The 20179-nt window shown below is 39.1% G+C and overlaps 1 protein-coding gene across 1 annotated transcript in view; it reads right to left on the bottom strand.

Annotated features, from left to right (window-relative positions):
- The window catches only part of ANKRD31 (ankyrin repeat domain 31), a 134744-nt gene that overhangs the window by 75126 nt on the left and 39439 nt on the right, over nucleotides 1-20179 (bottom strand). Inside the window, exons 10-12 of the mRNA XM_068993511.1 lie at nucleotides 18277-18285; nucleotides 5813-5968; nucleotides 1747-1889 (exon numbers count right to left, since the gene is read on the bottom strand). Coding sequence (XP_068849612.1) covers nucleotides 1747-1889; nucleotides 5813-5968; nucleotides 18277-18285 — 308 coding nt within the window. The remainder of the gene's footprint in view (nucleotides 1-1746; nucleotides 1890-5812; nucleotides 5969-18276; nucleotides 18286-20179) is intronic.

Here is a 20179-nt window from a genome sequence, read left to right as displayed (position 1 = left end):
CATCTGCATATCTGAAGTTGTTGACATTTCTCCCAGCAATCGTGATCTAGCTTGTAATTTACCCAGCTCAGTATTTCACATGATGTACTCTGCACAGAAGTTGAATAAACAGGGTGATAATATACAGCCTTGATGTATCCCTTTCCCAATTTTGAACCAGTCAGTTGTTCCATGTCTGGTTTTAACTGTTGCTTCTTGACCTGCATACAGGTTTCTCAGTAGATGGTAAGGTGCTCTGGTATTTCCATCTCTTTAAAAATTTTCCAGTTTGCTGTGATCCACACAGTCAAAGGCTTCATTCAGTGTAGTCAATGAAGCAGATGTTTTTCTGGAATTCCCTTGCTTTCCCCATGACCCAACAACTGTTGACAATTTGATCTCTGGTTCCTCTGCCTCTTTGAAAACACAGCTTATACACTTGGAAGTTCTCAGTTCACATACTACTGAAGCCTAGCTTGTAGGATTTTGAGTATAACCTTCCTAGCACATGAAATGAGCTCAACTGCATCCCTTCTAAGAGATTCTTGCCTATAGCCTTCCCCAGCTCTACCTGTGGCAGGTATTTCTTCTGGAGAAACAGAGCAGATCTTCCTTAGCCCTCTTTCCTACTCTAGAGGTTTTAAGCCCAGAAGCAACTTCCACCACTTTAAATAAACAATAAACTATTTTCAGGAAATGCCTCAGCCCAATGCAGTCCCTGGACCAGAAAAAATGTCTAGGAAGCTCAGAGTACATATGATAAAGCATTTGTGCCAGTCTTAATTAAGTTTCATAACTGTGGGCTTCCCAGGTGGCACTAGTGGTAAAGAACCCAGCTGCCAATGCAGGGGACGTAAGAGACCTGGCTTCGATCCCTGGGTTGGGAAAATCCCTAGAGGAGGGCATGGCAACCCACTCCAGTTTTCTTGCCTAGAGAATCCTATGGGCAGAGGAGCCTGGTGGACTACAGTCCATAGGGTTGCAGATTCCATAGGGTTGCAGAGTCAGATATGACTGAAGCAACTTAGCATTTACGTACCATTACTTTAGTTACTATTAACCAACATATATGGAATTATAGCATTCTGATATTATAACCATTGGTACCTCTGTGCTGGTGTGTACTGGTTGGTCATTAAACCTGACAGGTTCTCATGTCTTAGTCTGATTCTGAAAGTAACACTAGACTACAAAAAGCTGCGAGCCTGCTGCGACCCTATCATCGCATAACATACTAAGAAGGAAGTGTTCTCCTAGAGCCTGTAAGGGTGTCCCTCATGACTCAAGCGGTAAAGAATCTGCCTGCGGTGAAGGAGACCTGGGTTTGATCCCTGGGTGGGGAAGATCCCCTGGAGGAGGAAATGGCAACCCACTCCAGTGTTCTTGCCTGGAGAACCCCATGGACAAAGGAGCCTGATGGGCTATAGTCCACCAGGTTGCAAAGAGCTGGACACGGCTTAAGTGACTCAGCACATGCACACAGAGCCTATAAAGTACTATACAAAAAGAGTCCTAAGGAAGTTGAAAAAATACTATGTACAACCAAAATACACATCATGTAGTCATTAAAAGTAACATATAAAACAGGATCTGCCATATGAGGCACAACCAATCCATCACGGTAATATTTTTTTTATAAATTCTGAGTACTGATTAGCAGAATGAACTGAAACTGAATCCCTATCTGTTTTTCTACTGCTTGGTCCCAGAGGTTTTTAATAGTTGCAGAGTGTAGTGTTTGCTCTGCAAACGAAAGAATTACAGTACCTGATAATGCCCATTAATCACAGCATCATGTAGGGGAGTGATCTGGTACATTCCGCTGATATTCACATCTGCTCCACCTTTTAACAGTTCACTTACTGTCTGATAAAACCCTCCTAAACTAGCTTCATGAAGTGCAGTCCAACCTATGACACAAAAAAGTAATGGTGTTTTGTTATATTTGGCATCTTAATAATGTCTGTGCTTGCCCTTAAAATAAGAACTCTAATTCTAAGTTGCTGCTTTAAAAACACTTTGGCTATATGAAACAAGATAATCTCACCATGAGGCAATCTGTATTATCTGCGGATTCAATTCAAACTCTTATTAAAACTCCTACCCTTAACACTGTTGGTATTAATATGGAAAAATATGAAAATAGCAAAAAATTTGAAAACACTCCTGCCCCCCTCAAATAAAAAGGCTGTAAGGAGGGAGGGGTCATTATTAGCTCATAGAGAATGCTGGCTGCAGGTTACTTTTCTGCAGAGAAGAGGGAAAAAAGCCTTATTCGTAGCTCAAGGTACTTTTGTTAAAGTAACCCAGCCAGCAGGACCTCACAGAAGTCAGTTTAAAAGTTGATTCTTGACCAATGTGGGTTTGAACTTCGCAGGTCTATCTTATACACAGATTTCTTTCCAACAGTAAATACTATGGTATCACACAATCTGAGGTCATTGAAGGAGAAACCATGGATAGGGAGAGCTAACTGTAATTTATACTCAGATTTTTGACCACAATGAGAGTCAGGACCCTAACTCCCACGCTATTCAAGGGTCAACTGTATAATTTTTTCTCCCAATTTGCAAAAAGTTAGTTACAATAATTCAATTAACATACTACAAAGTGCTCCAAGGATACCAGTCAGCCAGATAAATCTTTTCGTTAGTCAGACACAATGATATAAGTCAAAGATATCTATTAAACTCCAAAATAACAATCTTTCATTATCTCCCCAAACTGCAAGTTGGGAGATCCTCACACAAAATCTTTTTTTCTTTTTAAAAATGTAACTATCTTGGAGGAAATTTCCTCAAAGCTTTCTGAGAGGATAGATTTCCTATAAAGACAATACAATTGAACCCACTGTTTAAAAAAATTCAACATCATAATGATATTAGCTGCATGATCTAGTGCAGCAACTGTTAACACCCACAGAGATATGCAGTGTACCTTCTTCTGGATTACAGTCCTCAACAATTTTGCTCCTCATTTTTAATGTTTTTATGTGTCTCTGACCTTGTTGTTGGCTTAAACTTCTTGCTATTATCAACATCCTGGCCTGAGCCAATCTTTCTTTTCAGTTCTAATGTGTCATAAGCTTAGGAATCTGTGTAAAATAATCCTCAATTCATTGATCTGACAGGGTTTTAGAAAGAAGCTTTATTAGATCTATTTTGGGTAATCAGAGCTTATTTTCAGGCTATTTCATGGTTGTCACCATTGGTTTTGATAGGTAAAGAATTATTGAGGTAGGTTTTTTTTTTTAAATCAAAGACAAAGATATCACAAAATGTTAACTGAGGACTTATAAAATGCAAATGTTACCTACGAAACAATAATTGGGTATATTACATTTTGTGTACAAACGAAGATCATGGCATCCGGTCCCATCACTCCATGGGAAATAGATGGGGAAACAGTGGAAACAGTGTCAGACTTTGTTTTTTTGGGCTCCAAAATCACTGCAGATGGTGACTGCAGCCATGAAATTAAAAGACGCTTACTCCTTGGAAGAAAAGTTATGACCAACCTAGATAGCATATTCAAAAACAGAGACATTACTTTGCCGACTAAGGTCCGTCTAGTCAAGGCTGTGGTTTTTCCAGTGGTCATGTATGGATGTGAGAGTAGGACTGTGAAGAAGGCAGAGCACCGAAGAATTGATGCTTTTGAACTGTGGTGTTGGAGAAGACTCTTGAGAGTCCCTTGGACTGCAAGGAGATCCAACCAGTCCATTCTGAAGGAGATCAGCCCTGGGATTTCTTTGGAAGGAATGATGCTAAAGCTGAAGCTCCAGTACTTTGGCCACCTCATGCGAAGAGTTGACTCATTGGAAAAGACTCTGATGCTGGGAGGGATTGGGGGCAGGAGGAGAAGGGGACGACCGAGGATGAGATGGCTGGATGGCATCACTGACTCGATGGACGTGAGTCTGAGTGACCTCCGGGAGGTGGTGATGGACAGGGAGGCCTGGCGTGCTGCGATTCATGGGGTCACAAACAGTCAGACATGACTGAGCGACTGAACTGAACTGAAGTCTTTATTGGATTGTATCAAAAAATAAATATATTTTAACCTTTCTAGTAGATATTGTTTACTTTTTTGTTTCCACAGTATTTGGCGCAGAGGAGGCATATAGTAAAAGCTCACTACATTGAACCAATATGTTATAAGGAGGCCACACACCTCTTGTCAGTAGTTCTTGAACTTTAATGGGAATAAAAATCACCTAGGGAGGGACTTCCCTGGTGGTGTAGTGGCTAAGACTCTGCACTCCCGACACAGGGGTTCTGGGTTTGAGCCTGGTCAGGGAACTAGATCCTGCACATTGCAACTAAAGACGCTGCACGTGCAACTAAAGATCCTCACACCACAATGAAGATCAAAGATCCCATGGGCCACAACAAAAACCCTGCACAGCCAAATGAATGAATGGACATTTTAAAACCATCTAGGGAAGCTCGATCTCTAGATTTTAACCTAAAGATTTTGACTGTGATTTTCAGTGATTTTGTGTGTGTGCTTCAGTAAAGGTTACATTTTAAACAAATATTGTAGGTGACAGGAAAATGGCTTACGGACAACCTTTTGCAAACACTGCCCTCTGCAATTCTGTAAGATATGGTAGTCAGAAGTAGTAAGGTCAGAGTAAGATGCCAACTGAGAACAAAAAGTAGAAAACAAGGGAGTTCAAAAGTCTGGAAAATACGGACAGGTAAAGAATTCATGAAAGTCGCAGAAGTACATGGGGCAGTGAGGAGAAGGTGTTTGCTGCCAAGCAAAAGACAGGTAGGGAATAGCAACCAAGGATGCTAATAATGGCACAGGAAAGAATTAAAAAAAGTTAATGAATAGAAACCTGTTAAGACTGATGTTTGGGAAATCCATAAATTCCAGTTAGAGGCATGCAGAACTACTCCTGAACCTAAGAAGCACACAGAGACTTAACAGAAAGAACCATGGATTTCTCAAAATCAAAGAAGCAAGAGCTCTGGCTAGCAAGTAAGGATCCATGGGTTAGGGTTATAAGACCATGATAGATGAACTGGTTACGAGACTTAGAATAACAGTCTTTAAAGCTCTGATTGATTACAGTATAAACCCAGGTCCTGCTAAAGTAAGTTCTGAGGGAGCACTTGTATCATCTGCTTATCTGAGGATTGTGCTGCTGATCTCTGTGTATCAAAAGACTTTGCGCATTGTTTCATACATCAAGAGAGTCTAGAAACAACAGTAAAAGCGAGGACACATAAAAGGTGCTGGCCCAGTGCTGCTCGGTGCTTTAAGTACATAAGCGCCATTGAGGAATCATTCCTCTCCAAGAGAACATGCCAGGTTCTCCCCACAGGAAGACTGTACCAGAGATCCAACCTGGCAGAAAGATTGCTCTTTCTGAGCTTCCTGCTCCACCCTCTCCAACTCATATAGTCTGTTCTCTTCATTTCCTTGGCAATTGTTTTGCTGTCCCTCTACCATTAATTTTCCCAGAAGCTCAATGTATCACCAGCTTCTTTCAGCTCTGAACCTCATTCCTCTTCCATTAAAAGCTGAGTCTCACGGTAACAATGCTCACACAAAGCAAGCAAGCTGGCCCCAGGAGCCCCGTCCCTCTGTGGCAGCTATTGCACGTGGCCAGGAAGGCACAACCTTTGAAGGGGAAATGCCTCTCCTCTTTATCTTACCACTTCCTGGAGAGGATGGTGAAGCATCGCCTAAGAAGAAAAAATACTTGGAAGCTTTCTGTTTGAGGCTTGCCTTAAGCCTACTTTGCCATAATTTCATAGCAGTAATTCAGCTGAAACAAAAAACACTCTCAAGATAACTGTAGGTGATAACCACAACCTACCAGCATAACTTGGCTGATTAACATTTCCACCTTTTTTGATATAATGATGAACAAGACCAGTATCATTGTGCACAGCAGCTTTATACAGTAAGTTCTCTCCAAAAATGTTTCTCCGGTTAATGTTAGCACGAGTTACTTTAGTCATCTTCATTTTTTCTGAAATGAAGGCATGAACAAAAGAAAACCAAAAACATGAATAATTCTTATTTGAAAATCAAGAGGAACATCAGTAACAGAATGATTTCAGTTAACATTCTAGAATATAAATATATCATATATGAAGGAGTATTTCATTCATTAACCCAACTATAACAGTATCTACATGCAAAAAGGTGAAAGAGGCGAATGTCATTAGTTTGAAATATTTGAGTAAACTATAGATCATGTAAGCATTTATGTTGATTGAAACTCTAGGAAAGCGGCATATGTAAGACTAATTGATTATTTTCTTAGAAGTTCTAATGAAATGGACTATTTAGATGTTATTACACCTAACAAAATGTTACAATACTGAAATGTCTTATAAAACCATGAAGAGAAAATCTCAGAACTGTATCAGAAAGATACAAAAAATTACCTCCAGGAAAACCAGAAAAAAAAATGTAACTAAATTTTCTTTCTTTGCTAAAAATAATTGCCATGAAATTAAATAAAGGACTATGATCTTGAGCTGTATAATAGTTTTGACTTCCTAAGCCAGGAAATACACAATTGAAATAGTTTTCCAGGTTCTGCATACCAAGTATCATTTCTCCACTGTGCCTCCTAAAATACTGAAACTCTTCATTTAGATAACCCAAATCCTGTCCACTTCTACAGATAATACTCATTTGGTTTTCCCAAATTTCAGAAAAGCTTTGATGATAGCTTTTCTAGTTTTCATGTAAATATCCTGCTCCATCCTAAAAGGTAACTGAGTACTGCAGCAGATTTTCTCAATGGATCACAATTCAACTGCTTTGTTTTTATGTGATTCTTTCCATTCAGTCCCACTGTAAACTAAAACAAACCAAATGCCGAACGCTTGAGCCTACCTTCCCCTACCCCAGACTACAAAGCATTCTGCTCCCACCAGATAAACTATATGTAAAGACCAATAGTCTTTATTCCATATCTGTCTTTGCCAGTTGTACTTGCTAATATGAAATTTATTAAAAACAAATTAAGAATATAAAAATTTTCAATGAAAACTAATTTGTGAAAGATATTCACTTCCAATCAGGACTAAATAACTGCTACGACTTACTGTCCCGTTGTAAACAACTAGAAAACTAAATAACATATACAGGGTGGGGGGAACCCTTTATCCAGAAATTAGAAAAACGGGTAGTTAGATCTATGGCTCCCTGAGTGAAGGCACACGATGCAGTGAGACCTGAGGTCACCCCAGCTTCCTGTCTGGGGTTTCCCGAGGATAACACCAGCCTATGAGGTGCTCCTGCTGGGCGGAGGAGACAGGTCAGCATCTGGGGAGGCCGGGGTAAAAAAATTTACAGGGCAGGGCACCAGAGATGAGGGTGTAGAGAAAAGGCACCAGAAATCTATAAAAGGGACTCTTTGAGTCATTATCCGAATACTAAACCATTCATGGGTAAATAGTCATATGAGACTGGGCAAGAAGTACCCAGGAACTATAAATTATTAATAACCACCATCGGAGATCATGCAGGCTGGGGAACATTTACAGTCCTGCCCATCTGGGGAGAGAGACTTTGTTGAGCAACTGGGGCATTTAGAGAGACCTTTAGCGGGTCATATCTTAAGGACAGAGTAAGGCCTACACTAGACCTACTTAACCAGGATTTTTTAAATGTATTGAAAGGACCAAGCTGATCTTTAAGTAACTTGTTGGCCAAAACAAAAATAAACACTCTTAAAATACAGAGAAAAACACTCAATAATATTCTGCAGCATACAGATTTTCAATTGTTCTCTACTATAAAGGCCTGTGCCTTTGTCAAAACTCAGGGTTTGCTTCTGAACTCCCTTCTCTTCCGCTGATCTACTAATATTTCCCTATCTTGATGACAGTACCATGCTGTTTTGATCACCACAGCCATAAAATAATAATTCTTGAAATAAGGTAGTGTTAACTCTCAAAACTTTGTTCTTTATCAGAGTTGTCTATTTAAATCTTTTGCATTCCATATGAATTTTAGAACCAGCTTTTGAATTTCTACCAAAAAAAAAAAAAAATCCTACAGGGATTTTAAGATTGTGTAGATTCCATAAATATATCTCAGCAGAAAAAAATCTTAACCATATCGAGTCTTCTGACTCAATGAACAAGGTATGTTTCCATTTCTCTCCATCAAATTTTGCTCTCTATGTGTAACATCTTGTAGGTTTCAGCATACCTTTTACATCATTTGTTAAATTTTATCTGTATTTCACATTTTTTGAAATTTCAGCATAAATCTCACTTCCTAATTGTTTGGCTTTCAAATTTAACTTTCTAATTGTTTGTTGCTAGAATAAAGAAGTGTAATTAATATTAGTATATTGATCTTTTATGTTGCAACTTTGCTAAACTCACTTTATTAGCTTTTATTATAGCTTTTATTGTAGTTTCCATCAGATTTTCTACAGACGATCATGTGACTTGTGACTAAAGACTGTTTTCTTTCAATGAGCAAAAGAAGTAGTGAGAACAGACTTTCCTATCTCATTTCTGATCTTGGGGGAAAGCACTAGGTCTTTTACCGTTATGTATGAGAGCTGTGTATCTTCTTGTAGATGCCCTTTATCAGGTTGACCCAGTTCCCCTCTATTATAAATGTGCTGAGTTTTTAATCAGTAATGGCTATTAGGTATTACCAAAATCTCTCTCTGCATTATCTACTGAGGTGATCATATGATTTTTCTCTTTTAACTTATTAATATAACAAATTACAGTGTTTGACTTTCAAATGTAAAGTCAACCCAACATTCCTGTGATAAATCTCACTTGGTTACAATGTACATATGCACATATGTTGCATATGATTTGCTAAAATTGTTTAGATTTTTGCACCTCTGCTTATGAAGGATACTGAACTGCAGTTTTCTGTTCTTGCAATGTCTTTGATTTTTCTATCAGTTTAATGGTGACCTCATAAGAGGAGCTGGAAACAGTTCCTCATCGTCAGGTTTTTGTAAGAGTTTGTGAAGAACTCTTTCCTGGCTTCCCTGGTGGCTCAGAGGTTAAAGCATCTGCCTCCAATGCGGGAGACCCGGGTTTGAACCCTGGGTCGGGAAGACCCCCTGGAGAAGAAAATGGCAACCCACTCCAGTATTCTTGCCTAGAGAATCCCATGGATGGAGGAGCCTGGTAGGCTACAGTCCACAGGGTCGCAAAGAGTCAGACACGACTGAGCAATTTCACTTCACTCACTTTGTGAAGAACTGGTATTATTTCTTCCTTAGCTGTTTGGCAGAATTCACTATTGAAGGTATAATGGATTGAAGTATATTCTCACAAAATTCATGTGTTGAAGCCCTAATATAATAGGGTTGGCATCCTTATAAAAAAGGAAGAAACACTAAAGCTCTCTGCACACACAAAAAAGTCACTGCAGGAAGGCACTGTCTGAAAGCCAGGAAGAGAGGTCTCAGCAGAAACAGAATATTGTAGCATCTTACTTGTGGACTTTCAGCCTCTAGAACTATAAGAAAGTAAGTTTCTGTGGTTTAAGCCACCCAGTTCGTAGTACTCAGTTATGTTAGCCTTAGTCAACTAAAGCCTCTTGATGAAAGTGAAAGAGGGGAGTGAAAAAGTTGGCTTAAAGCTCAACATTCAGAAAACTAAGATCATAGCATCTGGTCCCATCACTTCATGGGAAATAGATGGGGAAACAGTGGAAACAGTGTCAGACTTTATTTGGCAGGGCTCCAAAATCACTGCAGATGGTGACTGCAGCCATGAAATTAAAAGATGCTTACTCCTTGGAAGGAAAGTTATGACCAACCTAGACAGCATATTGAAAAGCAGAGACATTACTTTGCCAACAAAGGTCCGTCTAGTCAAGGCTATGGTTTTTCCAGTGGTCATGTATGGATGCGAGAGTTGGACTGTGAAGAAAGCTGAGCGCCGAAGAATTGATGCTTTTGAACTGTGGTTTTGGAGAACTCTTGAGAGTCCCTTGGACTGCAAGGAGATCCAACCAGTTCATTCTAAAGGAGATCAGCCCTGGGTGTTCTTTGGAAGGAATAACGCTAAAGCTGAAACTCCAGTACTTCGCCACTTCATGCCAAGAGTTGACTCATTGGAATAGACATGCTGGGAGGGATTGGGGGCAGGAGGAAAAGGGGACGACAGAGGATGAGATGGCTGGATGGCATCACCAACTCGATGGATGTGAGTTTGAGTGAACTCCAGGAGATGGTGATGGACAGGGAGGCCTGGCGTGCTGCGATTCTTGGGGTCACAAAGAGTCAGACAGGACTGAGCGACTGAACTGAACTGAACAGGAGGCATCTTGGCCTAGAAGTTTTTTTGGTTTGTTGTTGTTTGTTGATTTGCTTTTTGGTGGGGAAGTTTTGAAATAAAGATGCAATTTACTTAGTAGATTTGTTATTACTCAGGTTGCCCATTGGTTTATAATACTTATGTCTGTCAAGGAATTTGTCCATTTCATCTGAAGCACTGGCAAAAAGTTGTTCATAATATTCCCTTATTATCCTTTTGCATATCTGTCGATTAGGACATGACGTCACCTCTCTTACTTCTGACGTTGGTAATCTGTGCTTATATATTTTTTTCCTGGTCAGTTTGAGAAAGGTTTATCAATTTTACTGATCTTCTCCAAGATTAGTTTTATTGATTTTCCTTATTATTATTGTTTTCAATTTCATTGATTTTTGCTTTACCATTGTTTTCTCCTTTACTATTTCCTTTCCTCTGTTTACTCTGGATTTCATTCACTCTTTTTTTTTTTTTTCTAGTTCCTTCAGTCAGAAGCTGGTATCACTGATTTGAGAGGGTTCTTTATTTCTAACAGGCATTTAGTACTACAATTCCCCCATCACTCTTTTCATGACATCTTCATGAAATTAGCTGACTATTATTGACTATTAGTATTAGTTGACTAAGGCTAACATAACTGAGTACTACAAACTGGGTGGCTTAAACAGAAACTTATTTTCTCATAGTTCTAGAGGCTGAAATTCCACAATTAAGGTGCTACAAAATTCTGTTTCTGCTGAGACCTCTTCCTGGCTTTCAGACAGTGCCTTCCTGCAGTGACTTTTTTGTGTGTGCTACGTTGTATTTTCACTCTATTTTAGTTAAACATATTCTCAAATTTCCTTTAAATTTCCTTGACCCATGGGTTATTTTAAAGTGTGCTACTTACTTTCCAAATATCTCAAGATTTTATACAGATCTTTCTGTTACTGATCTTCCGTTAATTCTATTTGCAATTATAAAAAACACTTTATGATATTAACCCTTTTATATTTATTGATACTTCTTTTATGGTTCAGCATATAAACTATCTTGATAAATATTCTGAGTGCACTTGAAAAGAATGTGTTATCTTCTGACCTTGAGGGGAAAGTTACACAGATGTTAAACAGACCAAGCTGTCTGACAGCGTTGTTTGAATCCCCTCTATCCTTACTGTCCACTTGGGTCATTATAATGAGTTAATGATCACTAAAGACTGGCATTAAAATCACTGACTATAATTGTGGATTTGTCTATTTCTTCTTGCACTTTTATCAGTTTCCGCTTCATGTATTTTGAAACTCTGTTATTAACAGAATAATTGTTTACTTCAGATAGATAACCAGGAGTGGAATTGCTGGATGATACTGTAGCTCTAACTTTTTGAGGACTCTCCATACTGTTTTCCATAGTGACTGTACCAATTTACATTTCCCAACAACAGTGCAGTGTTTCCTTTTCTCAACAACCTCCCTACCACTTGTCATTTACTGTCTTTTTGATAACAGCCATTTTAACAGGGGTGAGATGATATCTCATTGTGGTTTTGACTTGCACTTCCCTGATGATTTGTGACGTGGAGCACTTTTCATGTGTCTGTGGCTATCTACATGTCTTCTCTGGAATAACGTCTATTCAGATCCTCTGTGAAAACACTAACTAGAAAAGATGTATGCACCCTTAGGTTCACTGCAGCATTTTGAGAGATATGGAAGCAACCTAACTGTCCATTAATAGACGAATGGGTAAAGCTGTGACATATGTATACGATGGAATATTGCTGTTGCTCGCTGCTCAATCATGTCCTACTCTTTGCGACCCCATGGACTGCAACATACCAGGCTTCCCTGTCCTCTATCTCCCACAGTTTGCTCAAACTCATGTCCATTGAGTCAATGATGCCATCCAACCATCTCACCCTCTGTCGCCTCCTTCTCCTCCTGCCCTCAATCTTTCCCAGGCTCAGGGTCTTTTCCAGTGAGATGGTTCTTCACATCAAGTGGCCAAAGTATTGGAGCTTCAGCTTCAGCATCAGTCCCTCTGATGAATATTCAGGGTTGATTTCCTTTAGGACTGACTGGTTGGATCTCCTTGCTGTCCAAGGGACTCTCAAGAGTCTTCTCCAACACCACAGTTCAAAAGCATCAATTCTTCAGCACTCAGTCTTCTTTATGATCCAGCTCTCATATCCACATATGACTACTGGAAAAACCGTAGCTTTGACCATACGGACCTTTGTTGGCAAAGTGATGTCTCTGCTTTTTATGATGACATGGATCACAGTCTTGTGTACCTCAATGAAACTATGAGCTATGTCATGTAGGGCCACCCAAGATGGAAAGGTCATGGGGGAGAGTTCTGACAAAACATGGTCCATTGGAGAAGGGAATGACAAACCACTTCAGCATTCTTGCCTTGAAAACCCCATGAACAATATGAAAAGGCCAAAATGGAGTATTACTCAGCCATGAAAAGAGTGATATCTTCCCATATGCAACAACATGGGTGGACATAAAGGGTATTAAGTGAAATAAGTCAGACAGAAAAAACAAAACATATGAATAAACGTAACAAAACAGAAACAGAGTCACAGATTCAGAAAACCAACAGGTGGTTGCCAGAGTGGAGGGAGTGAGGGGACGAGAGACACAGGTAAGGGGTCCTAAGAGGTACAAAACTCCAGCTGCAAAATAAAGGAGGCCCAGGTATGTTGGAGAAGGCAACAGCACCCCACTCCAGCACTCCTGCCTGGGAAATCCCAGGGACGGAGGAGCCTGGTGGGCTGCAGTCCCATGGGGTCGCTGGGAGTCGGACGCGACTGAGCGACTTCATTTTCACTTTTCACTTTCATGCATGGGAGAAGGAAATGGCAACCCGCTCCAGCGTTCTTGCTGGAGAATCCCAGGGACGGAGGAGCCTGGTGGGCTGCCGTCTCTGGGGTCGCACAGAGTCGGACGCGACTGAGGTGACTTAGCAGCAGCAGGTATAAGTGTACAGTGTGAGAATACCGTAATATGTAATATCTTTGTATGGTAAAAGATGTTATCTAGACTTATCATAATGATCAATTTAAAAAGTATAGAAACACTGAATCACTATGAAGCCAATGCAAAGTTGAGGTCATTACACTTCAAAAATAAACAAGCAAATAAACAAACTCATTAGAAAAGAGACCACATTTGTGGTTACTGGGAGTAAGGGGAAGGGGTTGGGGGAATTGCATCAAGGAAGTCAAAAGGTACACACTCCCCGTTATAAGTAAGTACTAAAGATATAATGTACACTATGATAAATATAATTAACACTGCTGCATATTATGTGTGAAAGTGGTTAAGAGTAAATCCTAAGAGTTCTCAACACAAGGAAAAAAAATTTTTTCTATTTCTTTAATTTTGTATCTATATAAATGATGGATCTCCACTAAACTTACTGTGGTAATCATTTCATGATATATATAATGTCAAATCATTATGTTGTACACCTTAAATTTATACCAAGCTGTATGTCAATTATATCTCAACAAAACTGGAAGAAAAAAAGAGAGAAAAATCGTTTAGAATTATTACGTACTCTTGGGGAAGAGTTCTCCCTGTAGCTCAAACTCTACCTGTGATGCAGGAGATCAGGGTTTGATCCCTGGGTCAGGAAGATCCCCTGGAAACGGGAATGGCAACCCACTCCAGCACTCTTGCCTGAATAATCCCATGAACAGATGAGCCTGGTAGGCTGCAGTCCATGGGGTCACACAGAGTCAGACACGACTGAGTGACTTCACTTTCACTTTTCACTCTCATGCATTGGAGAAGGAAATGGCAACCCACTCCAGTATTCTTGCCTGGAGAATCCCAGGGACGGGGGAACCTGGTGGGCTGCTGTCTCTGGGGTCGCACAGAGTCAGACACGACTGAAGCAACTTAGCAGCAGCAGAGTGACTCACTCACACACACACACACACACACACACACACACACACTTAGAGAAGTAACCCCTGCATCATTATGAAATAACTTTATCCCTGCTAAGATCCTTTGTTCTAAAATCTACTCTGTCTGATACTAATGATGTATTATATAATGTATACAGTTCATAATATATGCTGTTCTATATAACAGTATATAGTGACTTCAGTCATCTTCTAATTTGTGTGGTAAGATAAATAATGGTCCTCCAAAGATGTTCATATCTTTTCTTTGAGAGTTTCCATATTTTATTTTATATAAACATGTATCTATTCTTTTTCAAATTCTTTTCCCATTTAGGTTGGTATATTATTTTTAGCAAAGTTCCCTGTGCTATACAGTAGGTCCTTGTTGGTTATCCATTTTAAATACAGTAATGCATACAGTTCCATCCCAAACTCCCTAACTACCCCATCCCCCCACTCTTTCCCCTGGTAACTTTAAGTTTGTTCTCTAAGTCTGTGAGTCTGTTTCTGTTTTGTAAATGAGTTCATTTTTATCATTTCTTTTTTAGATTCCATATATGAGATATCATACAGTATTTCTCTTTCTCTGACTTACTTCACTCAGCATGACAATTTCTAGGTCTATCCATGTTGCTGCAAATGGCATTATTTCATTTAATGGTTAAGTAATATTCCATTGTATATATGTACCACATCGTCCTTATCCATTCCTTTGTTGATGAGTATTAAGTTGTTTCCATGGCTTAGCTATTGTAAACAGTGCTGCAATGAACACTGGGGTGCATGAATCCTTTCAGACCATGTTTTTCGCCCAATGTGTGTCCAGGAGTAGGATTGCAGGGTCATACGGTAGCTCTGTTTTTAGTTTTGAAAGCAACTTCCATACTGTTCTCCATAGTTCAGTTCAGTTTGGTCACTCAGTCGTGTCCAACTCTTTACAACTTCATGGACTGCAGAACGCCAGGCTTCCCTGTCCTTCCCCAACTCCTAGAGCTTGCTCAAACTCATGTCCATTGAGTCAGTGATGCCATCCAACCATCTCATCCTCTGTCATCCCCTTCTCCTCCTGCCTTCAATCTTGCCCAGCATCAGGGTCTTTTCCAGTGAGTAAGTTCTTCACATCAGGTGGCCAAAGTATTGGAGTTTCAGCTTCAGCATCAGTCCTTCCAATGAATACTCAGGACTGATTTCCTTTAGGATGGACTGGTTGGATCTCCTTGCAGTCCAAGGGACTCTCAAGAGTCTTCACAAACACCACAGTTCAAAAGCATCAATTATTTGGTGCTCAGCTTTCTTTATAGTCCAACTCTTACATCCATACACAACCACTGGAAAAACCACAGATTTGACTAGACAAATCTTCATTGGCAAAGTAATGTCTCTGCTTTTTAATATGCTGTCTAGGTTAGTCAGAGCTTTTCTTCCAAGGAGCGAGCATCTTTTAATTCCATGGCTGCAGTGATTCTGGAGGTCCCCAAAATAAAGTCTGTCACTGTTTCAACTGTTTTTCCATCTATTTGCCATTAAGTGATGGGACTGGATGCCATGATCTTAGTTTTCTGAATGCTGTGTTTTAAGTCAACTTTTTCACTCTTCTCTTTCACTTTCATCAAGAGGCTCTTTAGTTCTTCACTTTCTGCCATAGTGGCTATACCAATTTGCATTTCCACCAATAGTGTTGGAGGGTTCCCTTCTCTCCACACTCCCTCTAGCACTTACTATTTGTAGATTTTTTGAAGGTAGCCATTTTGACTGGTGTGAAATGATATCTCACTGTAGTTTTGATTTGCATTTCTCTTAATAATTAGTGATGTTGAACATTTTTTCATGTGCCTCTTGGCCATCTGTATGCCTCCTTTGGAGAAATGTCTATTTAGCTCTTCAGCCCATTTTTTGATTGGTTGGTTTGTTTTGATGATATTATGCCACATGAGCTATTTGTAAATTCTGGAGACTAATCCCTTGTTGGTCACATCATTTGCAAATATTTCCTCCCAATCTGTTGTTTTGCTTACAGCTTCCTTCATATCTTAATCCCCCAAACCCTGAGAATGTTCTCTTATAGACAGCAAAAGAGACTTTGCAGATGTGATTAAGGATCTAGGGAAGAGAATCTTACCATGGATTATCTGGGTATCTACACAATCACAAGAATTCTTTAAAGATGAAAGGGTTGGTGGGAATGTAAATTGGTGTGGCCACTGTGCAAAAGAGTATGGAGGTTTCCCAAAAAAATAAAAATAGAACTACCACATGACCCAGTAACTCCAATCCTGGGTATACATATGAAAAAAACAACAATATAAAAAGATACATGTACCCCAATGATCATAGTAGCATTATTTATAATTGCCAAGATATGGGAGCCACCTAAGTGTCCATCAACAGATGAATGGATAAAAGACATGTGTATGCATATACAATGGAATATTACTCAGCCATTGTTGTTGTTTAGTTGCTCAGTTGTATGAGACTCTTCGCGACCCCATGGAGTGTAGCCCACCAGGCTTCTCTGTCCATGGGACTTCCCAGGCAAGAATACTGAAGTAGGTTACCATTTCCTTCTCCAGGAGATCTTCTGGACCCAGGGATCAAACCTACTTCTCCTACATTGCAGGTGGATTCTTTACCCCTGAGCCACTGGGAACTCAGCCATTAAAAGGAACTAAATTTTACCATTTGCAGAAATATGGATTGACTTGGAGACCATTATGCTAAGTGAAATAGTCAGAAAGAGAAAGATAAATACTGCATGGTATCCTTCTTATGTGAAGTCTAAAAAATACAAAAAACTAATGACTATAACAAAAAGACTCACAGATACAGAGAACAAACTAGTTATCAGTGGGGTGGGGAGGGGCAATATAGGAGTGGGGGAGTGGGAAGTACAAGCTACTGGATGTATGACAGGTCACAAGGATATGCTGTACAATATGCGGAATATAGCCAGCATTTTGTAATAACTGCAAATGGAGTATAACCTTTAAATTTTGTATTAAAATTAAACACAGAGGAAAGCAAAAAGATTAAAAGAGGGGAAGGCAAAGTGACAAGAGAAGCACAGATTGGACAGATGTAGCCAGCAGCAACAGCAGCAGCAGCCAGCAGCAAAGGAATGCCATAGCCTCCAGCAGCTGGAAGGGAAAGGAACACATTTTTCGCTGAGCACAGAGAAGGAACCAGCCCTGCTGAGACCTTGGTTTTAACTCCCAGCACTCATTTGGACTTCTGACTTCAGGACTGTAAGAGAATGAATTTGTGTTAAGTCACAAACTTTGTTGTAAATTGTTATCACCATAGGAAACTAATACAACTGATGCTAGCAAAGTATATTTTCCCTCTATTCTTTTCATTTTAACCTATTTATGCATTTATATTTCAAATATGTTTCTGAAAGTAAGCATATAGTTTAGTCTTGCTTTTTAACCAATATAACAACTCTGCCTTTTAACTGAGAGTGTCTTAATCATTTATATTCAGTGTGATTGTTAATGTATGGTTGGGTTTGAGAGTATCATCTTATTATTTTTTTTCAGTTTTTCTCATCCATTCTTTATTTTCTTTTCCCTCTTCTATCTCCTTTTGGATTAAAAATGAGTATTTTTGTTAATCCATTATATCATCTGTGTTGACTTTTCATTGTGATTAGTTATTTGTTAAAATGTTTTTTTCAGGGTTTATAGTATATCTTCAACTTATCATGAGTGAGTGAGTAAGGGAAAGTCACTTAGTTGTGTCCGATTCTCTGTGACGCCATGGACTATAGCCCACCAGGCTCTCCTCTGTCCATGGGATTCTCCAGGCAAGAATACTGGAGTGGGTTGCCATTCCCTTCTTCATCAACTTACCACAGTCTACCTCCAAATGATATCTCCTTACATAAATATTACAGTGGTATACTTCTATTTCTCCCCTAAAAGTCTTTTTATGTTATTATTGCCAGGCATTTTACTTTTATGTACATTTAAAATCTCATAATCAATTGTTATTTTTGTTTAAATAGTCAATTATTCTTTAAAATTGATTAAAAAGAAAAAAAATCTGCATTTTTATCCATCAGTTTAGTCGCTCAGTCATGTCCGACTCTTTGCAACCCCACAGACTGCAGCACACCAGGCTTCCCTGTCCATCACCAACTCCTAGAGCTTGCGCAAACTCATGTCCATTGAGTCAGTGATGCCATCCAACCATTTCATCCTCTGTCATCCCCTTGTCCTCCGGCCTTCAATCTTTCCCAGCATCACGGTCTTTTCCAGGGAGTCAGTTCTTCACATCAGGTTGCCAAAGTATTGGAGTTTCAGCTTCAACATCAGTCCTTCCAATGAATACTTAGGCCTGATTTCCTTTAGGATGGACTGGTTGGATCTCCTTGCAGTCCAAGGGACTCTCAAGAATCTTCACAAACATCACAGTTTAAAAGCATCAATTATTTGGTGCTCAGCTTTCTTTATAGCCCAATTCTCACATCCATACATGACTACTGGAAAAAACATTGCCTTGACTAGACAGACCTTTGTTGGCAAAGTAATGTCTCTGCTTTTTAATATGCTGTCTAGGTTGGTCACAGCTTTTCTTCCAAGGAGCAAGCGTCTTTTAATTTCATGGCTGCAGTCACCATCTGCAGTGACTTTGGAGTCCAGAAAAAGAAAGTCTGTCACTGTTTCCATTGTTTCCCCATCTATTTGCCATGAAGTGATGGGCCAGAATACCATGATCTTAGTTTTCTGAATGTTGAGTTTTAAGCCAGCCTTTTCTCTTTCCTGTTTCACTTTCATCAAGAGGCTCTGTAGTACCTCTTCGCTTTCTGCCATAAGGGTAGTGTCATCTGCAGATATGAGGTTATTGATATTTCTCCCTGCAGTCTCAATTTCAGCTTGTGCCTCATTCCACATGATGTACTCTGCACAGAACTTAAATAAGCAGGGTGACAATATACAGCCTTGATGTACTCCTTTCCCAATTTTGAAAGAGTCTGTTGTTCCAGTTCTAACTACTGCCTCTTGACCTGCACACAGGTTTCTCAGGAGACAGGTAAGGTGGTCTGGTATCCCCATCTCTTTAAGAATTCTCCACAGTTTGATGGAATAATTTTTATACATATAGTTAACAAGTCCAATGATCTTCAAGGTGTAAATGTAGATTTCCATTGAGTGTCATCTTTCCACTGCCTGAAGAATGTCCTTTAAAATTTCCTATAATACGGGTCTGCTGATGATGAGTCCTTTCAGCTTTTGTGTGTCTAAAACTATTTCACCTTCATTTCTGAAAGATATTATGTTGGGAATGGAATTCTAGGTTCTATGTATAGAATTCTAGGTATAGAATTTTTTTTAGTACTTTAAAACTGCTGCTTGCATTGTTTCCAACAAGAAATTTGAGTCACTCTTATTACATGAAAAAAAAATAGCTTTTTTTCCTTATCCACATACTTATAGTCATCTGATTTCATAAATGACTGAGTATTATTTAATTGGTTATATTGTAGTTTGTTAACTATTCAATTTAGGTTGTTTCTAAGTCATTCTATTATAGTAAACAATGCTGCGATGAACATCCTTATAAAATATACCTATGTATTTGAGTAAACATAGCCATAGAATAAATCCCTCTTAGTAGAATTGCTGATTCAAAAGAATTGTGATTTAAACTTCTGATGAAGATAAGTAAACAACCCTGTAAAAAGACTGAACACACACTATTATCAAAACCATATTTTGCTGCAGTCCTGTCACTGAGAATTCTCAAATGTTTACTGGCATTCTCTTAGGTGAAAATTACACCTCTTAATTTGCATTTCGTTAAATGTGAATGAGATGCTAATCTTTTCAAGTATTTATGTATTTTTTTTCTGTGAATTCCTTGTTCATATCCCTTACCTATGTTCTTTATAGTTAACTGTTTGTAAGAGGTTTTTGCATACAATTATAATTAACTCCTTGTCATTGTTATTAATATTTCTTCTGTGTTTGATGACTGATTTTCTTTAGGATATTTTTCCATACAATTTTTTAAAAAA

The sequence above is a fragment of the Capricornis sumatraensis genome, chromosome 2, assembly GCF_032405125.1.
Source record: "Capricornis sumatraensis isolate serow.1 chromosome 2, serow.2, whole genome shotgun sequence".
Classification (NCBI taxonomy): Eukaryota; Metazoa; Chordata; class Mammalia; order Artiodactyla; family Bovidae; genus Capricornis; species Capricornis sumatraensis.
This window is presented reverse-complemented; position numbering and strand designations above follow the sequence as displayed.